This window comes from Osmerus eperlanus, chromosome 16 (assembly GCF_963692335.1).
Source record: "Osmerus eperlanus chromosome 16, fOsmEpe2.1, whole genome shotgun sequence".
Lineage (NCBI taxonomy): Eukaryota > Metazoa > Chordata > Actinopteri > Osmeriformes > Osmeridae > Osmerus > Osmerus eperlanus.
Window position 1 is genome coordinate 11182389 of NC_085033.1, and position 16345 is coordinate 11198733.

Here is a 16345-nt window from a genome sequence, read left to right on the forward strand (position 1 = left end):
GGTACTTCTCCTATTTTGCAGGACGTAGTAGGCTACGGCAGTTTAGATCTACCTTTTGTTTAGAAGTGGACTTCATTTGCCCAGTCTCTTCAACGTCGTGGCAAGAGGATAATTCATTCACTGTTCACAAAGCGCACCGAGATCACCCCGGGGAACACGGAGAGGGGGGTTGAGGAACGGCGACGGGGGGAAAGTGGAAAGGGAGAGAATGTCAGTCATTGAGCGATCCAAGCGCTGAGCGGCAGCACTGCACCTCCAAGCCTTTCTGTTGTGCCAGCGGTTGGCTACATCCACCTTTAGATCCAATCTCGGCTGCTCCTCGTTATTGCCCGACTCCACGCAGAGCCCCCGGTCTCCGCGGCAGCTACATGCAACTGATACCACTCTCAACACACGAGCAGAGGACCGCCTCGCCACACAGCAACCTTACAGCGAGGTGTTAACTACTTTACATGCGACTCCGTTATCTCCGGTGCTCTCGCAAGACTGCCTGCCACTGAAAAGTTTCGGTTGTGGGGATAAAGGAAACCAAGAACCTTTAAACGGATTGTTTTGAACTACGTGAGTACTCCGAATGTTTTCACTGTGGTAACGTTTTGTTTTGCTTGTGGGTTGTTGCTGTCCAACTTTAACGCACTGCAAATGTGGCCGTAGGCTATCCGACATTTCTAGCGCGTGAACTCGTGTCACATTCTCAATGTAGACAGATTGATATCACAGTGCGGTCGCCGAACATTGCCTGTGTAAATATTTGAATACTATAATTTCTGTGTGTTGCAGTGAATTCATACTTTCAGTCACCTTTCCACGTCATGAATGTCGACTTCACAAAATAATTGGTCAATAATTAGTTATTCAGGAAACAGGCCTACGAACTGCAACTTCTGGATTGGGATGACTTTGTTTGGGCTTCAAAACACTTTCGCCAATTGTAAATCTCCCACGGCATTGCGTTTAACTTTGAAGATGTGTGTGCCTTCCCTTCTCTCTGCCTTGAAATAAGCATGTTTCCAACCCACATAGAAAAGACTAATTAGATTAACACTTTTCACATGTCAACTCTAGAACTAATCTAACTCTAAATGTGCCATGTTTTTGGTCTGGATCAGGACTAATACAATCCCAAAGTGATGCACTTGCCTAGTCTACAAGTGTGTGAACTGCTTCTAACTTCAATAAGACGCAGCAGAGAAATGCCTCTGCTGGCCCGCAGAGAGAGAAAGTCACCAGCGTTTTTGATGTCTTTGTGTAAAACTTGACTGAAGCCACACAGTAATGGGGTGCTTATAACCATAACGGCCTTAATGACGCACACATGCTTGTGACTTATTTCAAATACCCATTAAGTCACATAATGCTTATTAAACTAAATAAGACCATGTTTATAAGTTAATGGCCGTGTAGAAACCGTAATAGTCAACGTAGGCTACACTGTCTGGTAGGCTATTGTAATTAGGCTCCTAGACATTGTATAACTGACGAATACTCATTTTAGCTGTTATATATGAGAAAAATATGTAGCTTTTGGTGCAACTGATTGACCGCTTTGCATTGTGCGTGTATGTGCATGTGTGTATTTATTATAAGTCAAATAAAAGTAGACCAAGATTCCCTTACAGACATTCATTAAGTTATTGTTATCCCCCAATAAAAAAAAAACAAGAAAAAAAAAACAACTAACATCGAAAACTTGCCAAGTCGCCTGCGAGCGGATAGGGAGACAGGGAAACACCTGTTTACAACACTACTGCAATTTACGTCCTGCCCCAAATGACTGACTACAAGCTGGAAGGTTTCCGCTATAGTCTAGCCTACTGATGAGCGCTATAGTAAACGAGTTGCCCAAAGCAGAACGCGTCTAGGTTAATTCACAGTGATGAATTCACAAAATAGTATATTGATCAAGTGCACTTCTCCTCCTCCTCCTCTTAATGATAAGCTTCTGACGTCTGCAATATATTTGCTTCTGAAATAGACTTGCATGTGTAAAGCTCAGTTTTAAAAAGGTTTTCAAAGAAAATGTAGGATTTAAGGCAATACAAATGAACGTTTAGCCTCATTTAGCTTAGGCCTAATAGTGTCTAGACGACACATTATTCCAGAAAGCTTAGGCTACAATATTGTGTGTGACCATTCCTAAAGCAACCCTATCAAGTTAATATTGGCATGTTCTTTAAAAAAAACGGATTGTATAGACAGTCCTAAGGCAGACACTGTCATTCAACCCAAATATAATTGTAAAAGGGTATCCATACTTAAAGGTAAATTAGAAGAGTAGGCTGTCTGTTTTGGAAGAAGAAAAATGAGTAAAACATATTTAAATGTCTTTACCCAAGCGGCATAAATAATATGATTGATATCCTTTTGCCGATACATTTACATTTATTATAAGAAAACATATTACCTAATTCCGTTAGCCTTACCGTTTTGCAAGATAATTTTCCTGAAGCTCGTCAGTATGGCAAGAGCGCCCTTTGGACCTCCCGTGCTCAGTCTCAGACTTTTCACTCATTAGGTAACCTGTAGGCCTATTTAAAATGTGCAACACTTTTTGTATAAAGGTAACCAAAATTACTACCCTGTTGAACGATTATTGAAAATCATCGTATCCTCTGATGACTCTCAGTTGTCGTAAATCTTAGTTGTTTATTGGGTTTTTACAAGGCAATTTTGGCTGTAAAAGTTATGCTGTCAAAAAGCATATGAAAATATGTGAATTGATTAAGTTAACGTATCTATTATGCGATGCTAATTGAATGGGGTAGTGAACAGGAATTGCAGGGACATTTATCTTGCTCATTTGAGCAGCAGGTGGAATAGATGCGACGGGTCTTTAGTTTCCTTTTTGCAGACTGAAATAATCGACGGTGTAGCCGAGGCTATTATTCATAACCACATTTCTGTCTACTTTCAACCAAAGTTACACGTTTTTTTAACCACCGTTTATTTCTCATCTATTTCCCCGTGATTTATTCTCACAACTTTTGGAGGCGTATTTGTTTTCTACTTCTTTTCCCTGAGGAAATGGTAGTCCGTCTCCGGCATAGCGGCGGCCAGGGACAGAGCCAGGCTAAAGGAAAGTCGAGGTCGAATGAAAAGTAACAGATGATTTATTTGTCAGTGTTTCGATTTTTATCCCCAGTCCTTCTTTTCTATCCCTTTCAGCGACGATGTCCGCTGTTATTGCTTCTCATTGATCCTCTTGCAAAGTGAGAACTGAACTAAAATTAATGTCGATTCCAGTGCCCGGATCAATAGCCAGAGTTATTTTAATCTGGATTTGAGCGTTGTTTGGAATTAAAAAAAATCGGAGTGCAAGCAAGTGGAATGAAACATAGCCTACTCGCGTCCTATTGAACAATTAGATGCTGCATCGCCGTCTCTGAAGGGCTGTTAGAGAGCTTAAGAAATGAGAGAAAAAAACGAAGGACAAAATGTAGAATTAGGCTACGTCAAGAAGGCCACTTTTCACAAGAGATCAATAAGAAATAATAACATCATGATATGCATATTAACAACTCAGCTAGATCGGCTACTCCCCGCATGTCCAGACTCAGACAAAACAGATGACATAGATAGTAAATTAACTATGGATTACTCCCTCGCATTGGCTTGATGACCCCTGGTCTATTAAGTCCTATCAATATGCACTAATTCCTCATTCTTTATTAAAAGCAGAATTCCCCACCCACCTATATTCCCCACACACATCCACCTCCTTCTCTCACCCATATTTATATTTTGATGCGCTAATAAACACTTCATATAAAAGCTAATTTGTCATGCAGATGGTGGCACGGAAAGGTAATTGAAATAAACGTCATGTCGGTAAATAACAAGTGTTTGAACACAGGGCAGGACAAATATTTCGCGCGCTCCCGCCGCGCTCCGCCGCGTGCGTCCTTAACTTGTTTATGATTTAAATGCATAAACATGTTCTAATAATTTAAAATGCGTTATAGACGGCGTGTGCAATGTTTAATCAAACGAATAAATGTTTTTATTCACATGAAATTACACCCTGTCCACCTTGCATGTGGGTCTTTGATTGCATTCTGCACTGCATTTTTATTTGATGCCTGCCTTTGACTTAGTAGCCTATACTTTTTACAGCTCCAGAACAGGCTTTTGCTAGGCCTATTGAGAAATACGCTCCTTGCTTATTGGTTATTTTAGCTACAGCTATGGCCTTCAATTTGTTCAGATGTGACAGTTAAAATGTATTGGCCTATAGGCTAACCACTGTTTCCTTTTTTCTTATTTGGTCTGGCGTATATCCTCAAATCACACACTAAAGGTAGAACTTCAGCGAGAATAGAAGAGTCTCGTGAAATAACTATGGAATGGGTGGTATATTAAATAGCCTAAGCTCTAAGTCTGTCTCATTGAAACACATTTTTTAATACTCATTTATTATTATAATTATTATTGGGATATTCATTGGTCATATCATACATTTTATAAAACGCTGACAGAACTTTGCAAAGAAATAATTGGCTACGCAATGGTATTTCGCATGCAAGTTTATCATAGGCCTGTCATTTCGCTGTAATAGTAGACATATTTTATATATGCCTAATTATCTATTATAATGAACTGTCTTTTGGAAGAATAACATCAAAGTCAAATAAACGAGCAGTTGCCTATTCGATTTTCAAGAGTGATGTTTGTTTGTTTCCGTTGGACGTTTCTTTATCTGAAACGTTCGAGAGCAGCCTGCGAGGAAATATGACAGGGACATTAGCAACAGGAGCAAGTCTGGGATTGTTTTAATGGGTCTGTCTTTACTGGGATATCTGTTATTCTCTCTCTCAGATTTCCCCCTTTGTCAATTATCAGGATCACAATCGCAGTGCCCTGAAATAAGTTCATATTCACTTCCTCCCCAGAAGGCATTATCGGTGCATTTGCTTCTATCGATTGCAGACAGACGTCTTTGTGCTTGCTACTGTCTTCTACTGATTTTCCTACTGCCATATTATAGGTCGGAAATGGAACATGGTTGGTACACACACACACACACACACACACCCACACACAAACACACATATATGCAACACACACACACCCACACGCACACATATATGCAACACACACACACACACACATTCCCACTATGTCCTGTAGTTAAAACTCAACTCCTGTCCATAACAGAAGCCAAATCCTGCATGTATTGGAAGCTCTGTGGCATTGTTCCTACAGCAAGTATCCAGGCGTTCTAGCAGAAATGAGTTCTGTGGAGTTAAGCCTGCTGAGCTGGGCAGCAAGGAGTCATTAGGAAGCCCCCGGACAGGCTGTTGTATCATGGTGAGGTGCATGGTCTATCTGCTGGGGACTGGCCACCCATGCAGAAGTTGGCTGGTTGGTGAGCAGGCTTGCTGGCTGACTGGCCAGGGGTGTCTTTGGTAGTAAACCTCCAGCCAGGGCACAGCCCTCCCACCACCCCCCCCCAGTCTTCAGACCCCAGCCCTGTCTCCTGGGAACACACAGTCAGCCGTCCCCTTGGCTCACTTAGGAGAAAGGAAGGGAAGACTCTTTGGTGTCTTCTTCTCTCTCTGTCTCATTTGCTATTCTCTCTTCTCCCTTGCTTGCATTCACCCTCTTCGCTCTCGTTTTATTGCGTCGCTCCCTCCTTTTCTCGTTCTCTCTCTCTACCTCTCTGTCTGCCTCTTTCTTCCCCCTCTCTCTCTCTTCGGCCTTCCCTACCTTTTCCCCCGTCACCCTCCTATTTCTCTATTTAACGACAGGCAGGCTTGCGTCGCGGGAGGACTGGAGATAGAGGGTGGTCTCTTTGTAGTCCATCCCTGGCCCCTGCTCAGAGCGACACACAGACACGACACCTTGCAAATAATCTGGGTTTAGCCAGGAATTAGCAGGCTGAGGTGCTCCAACACACACAAACAGCTCACCAGGCCCTGAAATGAGTAGCAGGTCAGAGGAACTTTGAGAATGATTTTGTCTGCCATGAATCAATGTTTTTCAGTGTCCTCTTTTTCCTGAGCTCCCAAAGGCTTATTTGAAAAGTAAATCCCCTCCGTGTCTCCTTTTTGGCAGTGGAAGCTGAATGTCACTTTGGGTTGGTCACACACACAGGGACAAGACAGAGACGGTTTGTCCGTATAGACAGATGAAAGAGGGAGTGAGAAAGCAGATGGATTATTTGCTGTGAAAGACTCATTTTGAAAGAGTGATTATGAGGCGGCTACTGATATTTCACTTGTCCTCTACTACATATTTGTTGATAGTGAACTGTGATGTAGAGCAGCATCAGTGAGGCACAGCTTGTCCAATCCTTATTGATTTTGTTGCTGAATATTACCCAAGTGTCCTTATCCCACTCGGTGCGGTGGGTCTGATATTAAATCTTACTTTCATATTTCCAACACCGCTGCATATTTCTGTACAACAGCAGCTGCTGCCTCTCTTTATTGAATAACACAAAAATAGATTTCACATCGGAGAGAGAGAGTAAGCAAGAGAGAAAGTGTGTGAGAGAGATTCGGATTCGGATGTATGTGTGAGCTGTGGAGAGAGGTAGTTCCAGACATGAATGACTGTATTTCAATAGTATTGACGTCCCTTCAGACAGAACCCATACAAACTGGCTGTCTGGAATACTAAAATTACCAGTACAGTCACACACACACACACACAAACAAAGAAATCGTATTTCAGGTGTTGGGTTTGCGTTTATTTGGGTGACTACACTACTAGGATTTGCTATGCCATTGGAAGTGAAGGAGTAGGATGCTTGGGTTACCATACATACAGCTACATGAGGCTTGAGTGCTCCCTCTGAGGTGAGGCCAGGCTTGGTAGCAACACTGGGAAAACAGCAGCTAGGAAATGTAGGCCTTTAATTTCAGTGTGTAGCGAACTGGTCACTTTCTTTTGTCGTTGGTTAAATCGTTACGGAGAATGATGCTGTGTAGTAAAGTTGTGTAAAAAAATGACTTTTAAATGCTAAATGTGTTTTGCCATTTCTTTAGGATTTGTTCAAGTAAGTCAATTATATAGAGTGATGCATATGATTTAATTTGAACTTTTGCAGTTTTTGATAGTTTTATATCAGAAAGTGTTGAATATTGACTCCAAAATATAATGCATTGATTCGAGAACTATGTATGCGTACGTACGAGTGTGTGTGTGAGGGTGTGTGTGTGAGGGTGTGTGTGTGAGTGTGTGTGTGTGAGGGTGTGTGTGTGAGGGTGTGTGTGTGAGAGAGTGTCTCCGGAGGGGGCTTGAATGACACTGTCTGCCCTGTCCTGTAATAAAATGTAAGAGTGGCACTTTCACGCTTGTCAACAATCTCTAAATATACTGAGGAGCAGGGAAAGCAGCTTGTCTGTGGTCTGACTCACGCTCTCCCTGCTCAGCTGCTCTGCTCTCCCGGGTCGGACTTGGCCTGCTTTCAGAGGCTGACACTAGATTTTTTTTAAATATCTCAAATGGATACATCTGTGTTTTTCCTTAAAAATAGAAGAAAAAATAAATGAAGAAAAAATAACCGTCAGACAGGAAAGTATGTTTTACATGCCACTGGACTGTGTTTATTCTTACAGAGCCAGTCCGTATTGCTTCTTTTACATCAGTGGAATGACATTGTTCCCTATTGTTGTTGACATAATTTGTTAGAATAGCACAACAAAGTCAATTCAGGATGAGATGGTATGAAAATCTCTTCATGGTAGTTGTGTTTAATACTTCCTTGACATCTTTATCATTCTACTTACTGTATTCAAATGATGACAACATGGGAAACTCTGTCCATGACATTTCTATTATAAAATGCAGACCAAATCTGTCAGTACATATTTATGATTAAATGTAGTGTTGGATTGGATTCCAAGTGACATCTGTTGATTGACTGAGCTACATGTATATCTCTATAATTTAAAATAGTATAACTTTATTTATAAGGACAAGACTACCCTTGTTACTCACATAAACAGAGGCTCTGCTTCTTTAACATGCATTTTATTTGAAGTTTTAGACCAAAGAAACACTAACTTTGTTTGGAGAGTGTTTTGATACATATGAGACTGTTTAGAAGTTTAGACTAAGGCCTAGACCTGAATAAGAGGAGAGAAGATTGTATCGGTTTCCATAGGCAGTGTGTCTGTGTGTGTCTATGTGTGGCTAGGAGGAGGACCTAGAGGAGCACCAGAGTGTGTGTCAGTGTGTGTCAGTGTGTGTCAGGCTCCAATCCAGGGGAGGGTGGTGGCGGCTGGAGGGGAGAGAGCGAGAGCGAGAGTGAAGGAGAGAGAGAGAGAGAGCGAGAGCGAGAGTGAAGGAGAGAGAGAGAGAGAGAGAGAGAGAGAGAGAGAGAGAGAGAGAGAGAGAGAGAGACTGGCACACAGGGAGACAAGAGAAGAGCAGGGGCACAGTGAGAGACAGAAGGGCAAGCAGGCATTGTGGCAGGCTGGCTCAATAACACTTGCAGCTCCAGATCTGTTCCTGCTACTCTCACATCCGTTGGTCTTCTGCTGTGCCGTGCGACTGGGTTGAACAGGCAGGTAAGCAGACAGGCAGGTCGGTAGGTAGTAGGCAGGAAGGCAGGTAGACAGGTGTGCAGGCAGGTAGTCGGGAGGGCAGGATGGCAGACAAACAGGTCGGCAGGTGGGCAGGCAGGCAGGCAAGGGAGAAATGATTAGCAGATCTGTACAACACTCAGGCCTACTTACCGTGCCTCCCCTCCAGGCCATCAGGGGATATCCTGTGTCCTTTTATTGGATTGTCAGTTTCACACCGACTCGCTGCCGTGCAGTGATGGTAATGATAATAAAATTGAAATATCCAGGTACTTATCAGTGTATTACCTTGCCATCAACACCTAGACGGACTCACTCTGCAGAGGTTAAAGCAGAGAGGGAGAGAGATCCGATACACACAGGGAGGACTCCGGGATGGGAAGGGAAGGACACAGCTCTTGTTATGGCTGCATTTTCAAGGTGCTATTTTTCCTGGATAGATTATGAGAGGTGAAAGACAGGGTGTAATGTGATACTTGGGCGTGAGGCCAGTACAGAGTGGTGTAGCGTAACCCATACTCAACACCCCCCCCTACACACACACACACACTCATCTCCCTCATTGCTTGCTTGGCTACCAGTATGTAATGGTGCAGTGGTGTAGTGATGAGCCAGAAATTAGATCAGGTTTGAAATTGATTCGAATGAGTGTTCTGGACAGTTGATATGTAGAACAGATTTCTTGGCTCATTCCCGTGGAGTTTCTTTGATGTTAGCTGGTATTCAGTGTGGCTTTGAAGCCCTGTACTGTGATGCACATGATACAACGTCCTAGACTTCTCACAGCCCAGATAGCATAATATATCACACCATTGGTTGACTTCATGATAACTTCATTATTAATCATTTATTTCCTGAATTCAATGAAAGAAAATACATTCATGCAAAATGTAAAAATAAAAATTGTATATGTAATATGTGAATTTAGATGTAAAAATAGATGTAAAAAATATATATAAGCAATACAGCTCATAGTTCTTCAATGACTGAAAAGATGTCTTCATGTTCACATTCTGATCGTACCATTGTAATGAACAAACATAACGAATAACAAATTTACGATTTAACCACCTTCAAATGACCCTCTGGGATAAGAATCTCCAGAACACTTTCTTTTCATTTCATTACTCATACTTGCACCAATCAAAGCACTTGATCTCATCTCCGGGAGGTGCTGTAGCCTGTCTCACTGTGCCAGAGGTCAGGAGGTCAAGTTTGGCTAATTTATTAATTCAGTAAAATTTCCTGTTGGCAGATGGTGGTCTGATATGATATCACTATCAGAGAGTCATTGGAGTAGAGAGGTGGGGGGGAGGCGGGGGGAGGGGTAGATGAGTAGGGGCTGTCTCCAAGGTTCACACTAGCCAGGAACAAGCCCAGCAGAGACAACAGACCGACAGACCGACAGACCGACAGACCGACAGACCGACAGACCGACAGACCGACAGACAGACACCCTGGTCTTATCAGATCTGTGAAGCCTCCGCCCTTATCTGCCGCTGACGGTTCTGCTCCAGCTGCATGCTGGGAGATGGGGAAATAAGCCGCTTAGACGGCGAGGATCTGAGATCTGATCCCAACGGAGATCTGGGGGGAAGTGGAGAAGTTTGATTCTTATCAGAGAAGAAGAGATTGGTTTGAAGGAGTTTTGGAGGGGGCTGATGAATGATGAATGTCAGGCTACAGTATGCCACTCAATGTCAAGCTACACCAACCTATGGTGTTGCTATGTTGCTTGATGCCAAGTAATGTCACTCAAGGTCATGTCATGTGTCCTCCTCCACAGGTGGTGACCTGATGAAGATGACCTCACTGTGAAGAAGAGGAAGAGCCTTCGTCTCCCCCGAACACACGAGCCTCCCCATTGCGCCGCACCCCAGAATCCCCCCCCCCAACCCCTCCAGGCGGCCCCCACATCTCACCAGTCCCCCACACCCCCCCCCCCCCCCCCCAGGAGGACCAAGATGGACCTGCACAGGGCGGCCTTCAAGATGGAGAGCTCCTCCTACCTGCCCAACCCGCTGGCGTCCCCGGCCCTCATGGTCCTAGCGTCCACCGCTGAGGCCAGCCGGGATGCCTCCATCCCCTGCCAGCAGCCCCGCCCCTTCGGGGTGCCGGTCTCCGTGGAGAAAGACGTGCACCTGCCCTTTAACAACGGCTCCTACACCTTCGCCTCCATGTACCACCGCCAGGGCGGCGTCCCCCCCGGCTTCCCCAACCGGGACTTCCCCCCGTCCCTCCTCCACCTCCATCACCAGTTCGCCCCGCCCAACCTGGACTGCTCCCCCATCAGCATGCTGAACCACAGCGGGGTGGGCGCCTTCCGGCCCTTCGCTTCCCCAGAGGACAGAGACGGCGCAGGGGGTTACCAGTCGGCCTTCACCCCGGCCAAGCGCCTCAAAGGCTGCCTGGAGGCGGATGCCTCGCCCCACCTGCGCTACTCTGACGCCGAGGGGAAAGAATACGACTTTGGGGGCTCCCAGATCGCCTCCAGCTCGCCCAGCGCCCTCAAAGCAGTGGAGGACGCTGGGAAAAAGATTTTCGCCGTGTCGGGCCTGTTGTCGGACCGCGAGACGTCGTCGAGCCCTGAGGACCGCATCGAACGCTGTGAGTATCTTTATATCCTGACCGTCTAGTGTCTAGTACACCTGTGTACCTCCCTTCCTCGTGTAACACACTCATTAACCTGCAAATACTATGCAACAACCTGGTAATAGTACTTAAACAGCCACATATGTGTCCACGCCACTGCCGTAGTTTAAAGTCCTATCTGCAAAACACCACAATTTGCGACTTGCTCAGGTAAGTTTGCGTCGAAAGAACTAGCATGACATCTCTTGACCGGTCCTTGAAAGCCTAAACAGTTGGAGTCAGTCTGCTGCTGTTCCAGCATGCCAGTCTGAAGCCCACATGTTCCTGCAGTCTGTGAAACACCAATGATATTTCCATAGACCCACTAAGCCTTCTCTCTCATGACACGTGCACGTCTCCTCACTGTTGCACATACGCAGATGACACACACATATCACACCCGTGCGCGTCTTCCACCAACACACCAACTGCCTGCTATGTTCCTTGCCACTGATTCTCCGGTCTCTCCGCTCTCCTCCCTCTTGGCCCCGTTTCACTCCAACTCCCACAAGCCTCGGCACATTAGCATTCACCAATGAGTGGAGGACGTTTGGCCCCCTGTTTGAATCTGATTACTGGGGAAGTGACTGCCCAGGAGATGGGCCACGGGCCTGTCATCAGCGTTCATCATAGCGTGGCACTGGGGCAGCCAGGGTGGCAAATAAACAGGCGGATTACCACACATCACCCAGCACTGGCAGGTCACCAGTCAGTAACAGAAGGGGGGACAAACACAGCAGCACACACAGACACACACACAGAGGTACACGCACTCACACACACTCACAGACACACACACACACACACACACAGAGACACACACACTCACACACACTCACAGACACACACACACACACACACACACAGAGACACACACACTCACACACACTCACAGACACACCCAGACACGGGTCCTCATTAAAACGGTGTAGTTGTTCACGGCACTGTAAGTGTCTGTTTGCTTGTAATGGGTTTGCATTTTCTCCCCCCATCTCTCTCTCTCTTCACGTCTTCTTCTGTGACTCTCTCACGCTTGCTCACTGTCGATGGTGGGGAGGAGGAGCGGGTGGGCGGGGAGAGGAGGAGAGATGGATGCATCCTCGATGGAACACATGAGAGACAGGAGCGACAAGCTGAGACTGATCCCACCAGAGAGAGGGCGAGGGAGAGAGAGAGAGAGAGAGAGAGAGAGAGGGAGGGAGGGAGAGAGAGAGGGAGAGGGAGAGAGATACTCAGTGCGGGAAGGACCATTTCTCATAAAGGATTAGATCTTCGAGCACTCTTGTTTAAAAGCGCATCTGTGGTGTTGAGGTCCTGTAAATATCTCAGCTCATTCTCTCTGCTGGTGGCACTTGAACTTTGAAGTCTCCTTTATACCAGTCGAGTTAAACAGCAACAGCTGAAGTGACGGACACAGGCGTCCTCTATGTCGGGCCTGACAGGAACACAGGCTCGTAATTCTTCTGGAAAAAGCTGACGAATCATTATTCAGGAAGAAGTGACATTGGATTAGATTAGGAGACTATCCTATCATGTCTGCTGGTCTATAACAGCTTATGGTGGTGGGGGGAGCCAAGGGGGCCGGCGGCCCTGCGGCCCCCCGCGTCATCCCCAGGATAGCTTGCAGCTCCGCAGGGGAGGAGGGAGTGAGGGGTCTGCTGGTGCTTTATAGACGAACAGCTGGTATGGTGTGAAGGTGTCGATGGGCCAAACAGGGGTTAGGGCGTTCGTGAGAAGGGGGTACGGAGTGTGGGCTAGCTGGAAGATGTATGTTGAAGAGTAGGGAGGGATCATTTGGCGCTGTCGGTCTCTTTTGGAGCTGTGTTGTAATCAGATTAAACCTGGGGGGCCCCACCCAGCACCCAGGGCTCTAATGCAATTGGATTTCCGCTAGCTCTCTTATGGGAGACGCTTAAATTGGGTTCCCCTTCACTGGCTCTGCTCTGAGTGTACCTAGCCTGGTGAGCTAGCATTAGCGCTAGACGCTCCCCCCCTCCCCCAATACACCCCGTCATCCCCACCCCCTAGAGCAGTGTCCTCTTCCTTGAGAGCTAAGCCACCCAAATCTCCCTTGTATACTCCCAGGCACGTTGCCACACACGCACACACACCTCTGACAAATATTAAACCTCCGCATAAAGGCGCCATCATGGTAGAGTACGTCTACGCATGTCACATTATGCGTTATTAGAGGTTCGCTGTATGTTTCAAGTATTCGCGCTGCAGACACTTAGCCTCAGCAAGCAGGAATAAAGAGGCTTTGTACAGAAGACTCTGAGAAAGGCGGTCTGATTGGAATTCAGAGGGATATTTACAGTGAAACAATCTCACACAGCAGCTCACAGAAGACTGAGCACTTGTTTGTTTATCTGAGGGATTTCATGTTGAGGATCTGTATTTGTTTTGTGTGTGTGGGGGGGCTTTAATGTTTTGTACGTGTGTGCGTGTGCGCGCGCGTGAGGGAGTGTACGCCTGTTAGTGTGCGAGTGAAAGAGAGTGCTTGTCTTAGTGTTTGCGTGCGTACATACATGCGTGTGTGTGTGTGTGTGTGTGTGTGGCAGCTGGAGTATGTTTATTTGCTCTCCCTCTCTCCCTCTCTCCACACATTCGCACGACAGAGCTGAGCACTGAACCGAACCGTAGGCCGCAAACCCACATCCTCATTCCCCGTCCTCACAACAGCCCTGGCCCGGCCGAGGGGAGAGAGAGAAAGAGAGAGAGAGAGAGAGAGAGAGAGAGAGAGAGAGAGAGAGAGAGAGAGAGAGAGAGAGAGAGAGAGAGAGAGAGAGAGAGAGAGAGAGAGAGAGAGAGAGAGAGAGAGAGAGAGAGAGAGAGGGAAGGAAGGAAGGAAGGGGAGACAAGGGAGGTAAAAGAAGAAAGGCGAGGAAGAGAGAGGAGTTGGGGGGTCTGTGAGAGGGATATAGAGGACCGGGGAGAATGAGCAAGACTCTGTGTGCATGTGGAAGAGAGAGAGAGACGAGGGGGGGGGCAAGAAAGTATGTAGGGTACGGTAGGCGGAGAAAGTGAGATAAAAGGAGAGATAAAAGAAATACTAAAAACACGGGAGGGAATGACCAAGGGAGGGAGGGAGGAAGGGAGGGGATGATGGAGGGATGGGGCATCAGAGGCAGTCTGAGCTGAAACGCAGACTCCCAGATGCCTTCCTGAGCATCCGAAGAGAAGAAGAGATCGGAAGAGAAGAAGAATCCTTAAGACAACAGAGAGCAGCCAGGCAGTGACCGGTACTTCCTTCCTGCAGCACCGACCCACCAAAGAAGAAGAGGAGAAGGGAAGAAGAACTAAGCAAGGGGAAGGGGGGTCCAGGAGGGTTGGGGGGAATTGGGGGGCCCTAGAACCGCCTGGGCAGGGACGAGAGCTGAGGTGCCCTGTCGAGTTCCCATAAATCCCTGCTGATTTACAGGGAAGCGGGTGGCTGGCAGGTCCCTAGTTAACCCCCGCCACCCCAGATTCCTCTGACCCACCCTGCAGACACACACACACACATCAGTTCGACATCCACAACCACACTGTAGACACTTCATGTCATCTATCTTTACAGTGTGTTGGTAGTTGCCAGGCAGAGTACACTCTCTCTGTGTCTCTATTTCTTTCACTCTCGCTGTCTCTCTTTCTCTGTCTGTCTCTGTCTCTCTCTCTCTCTCTGTCTGTTCCTTTCTCTCTGTCTTTGTCTCTCTCTCCCCCTCTCTCTCTCTCTCTCTCTGCGTCTCTGTCTGTCTCTCCCTGCTTGGTGTTTTAATGATGCCGTCGGCCCTCTGTCTGAGTGATGGATGCAGATTCTCCTGTTTGTCACTCCGGCCGTGCAGACCTGTCAGCTGACGTGTGCTTCTTCCTCCCCCCCTCCTCTCCTCCTGCGCTCTCCTCTCATCCCCACCTCCTCTTCTCATCCCTCGTTCTGAAGAGCGACCGGGGGCCTGACAGCTGTTAAAACACACAGAGGGAGGGGACACCAGCCCCTCTGCCGTCTCTGTTCCCTGTCGTTTTCTGTTGTCTTTTTCTTCTTCTTCCACTGAACAGATGTCATCACCGAAGTGTTTGTTATTCCTTAGGAAACAATACAAACTTTGGTTAACAGTCAAAGAGTAAAGATTCACACACACACGAGCACAATATTTCTCCTGGAGAGAACATTCATCAGCATTGGCAGGCGAAGAGTTAAAGTGCCAAGGAGACAAACGCTGTCATCCCCTCCTCCCCTCTCCTCCCTTCCTCCTGTTCTACCCTCTCATCCCTCTCTCCCTCCCCCCCCTCCCTCACGTGTCCTGTCACGGTCTAGTGGCAGGGTTAGGTTAAGTAAGAGTGTTCTAATAATTAAGGGGCTGAGACCGGGCTGCCTCTCTCTGCTTAGCCAGATGTTAAAAGGCTTGTCCCTCTCTTGCTGCTGCCTCTATCAGCCTCCTCCTCTCCCCTGCCTCTATCAGACTCCTTCTCCTCCCTGCCTCTATCAGGCTCCTCCTCTCCCTTGCCTCTATCAGCCTCCTTCTCCTCCCTGCCTCTATCAGCCTCCTCCTCTTCCCTGCCTCTATCAGCCTCCTCCTCTCCCCTGCCTCTATCAGCCTCCTCCTCTTCCCTGCCTCTATTAGGCTCCTCCTCTCCCTTGCCTCTATCAGCCTCCTTCTCCTCCCTGCCTCTATCAGCCTCCTCCTCTTCCCTGCCTCTATCAGCCTCCTCCTCTTCCCTGCCTCTATCAGCCTCCTCCTCTTCCCTGCCTCTATCAGCCTCCTCCTCTTCCCTGCCTCTATCAGCCTCCTGCACCTCCTGCCTCTATCAGCCTCCTACACCTCCTGCCTCTATCAGCCTCCTCCTCCCCCCTGCCTCCTGGTCCTTGGCTTTGTTTACCACTGTGTCTGCCCCCTCTCCCTCACCCCCTCATGACTCACCCCTGGGGATGGGGAGGGCTGGTGAACCTGCCCTGTCCCTGTCCAAACCCAGCAGTAGGACCTTGTCACCCTGTCACTGTTCCAGCCAGGGCTCTGTCCACTGGCGATCCGCAGGAAACGACTGCAGTCTCCAGGATCCCCACTGGAGCGTTTTTCTGCTATTGTTTTTCTTCGTGAAAAAAACATCATAAATCCTAAAAGATGATTGGCTGTTGAGCATCAGCGTGCACTGATGTGAGTTTGTCTTCTCTGTGGGTGGCACATGCTGGCAGGGACAGCAGGTGT

General features: G+C 47.2%; 1 protein-coding gene across 7 annotated transcripts in view; it reads left to right on the top strand.

Annotated features, from left to right (window-relative positions):
- The first annotated feature begins 236 nt into the window (after window positions 1-236).
- Window positions 237-16345, top strand: part of rnf220a (ring finger protein 220a) — a 90913-nt gene continuing 74804 nt past the window's right edge. For 2 of the 7 annotated variants that reach the window (XM_062482126.1, XM_062482130.1), the window contains exons 1-2: window positions 239-561; window positions 10318-11138. In XM_062482126.1, the coding sequence (XP_062338110.1) occupies window positions 10496-11138 (643 nt within the window). In that variant the 5' untranslated portion in view covers window positions 239-561; window positions 10318-10495. Of the gene's footprint in view, window positions 562-10317; window positions 11139-16345 lie in introns of all 7 variants that reach the window. The other 5 variants (XM_062482127.1, XM_062482128.1, XM_062482129.1 and 2 more) reach the window with 5 other exon arrangements.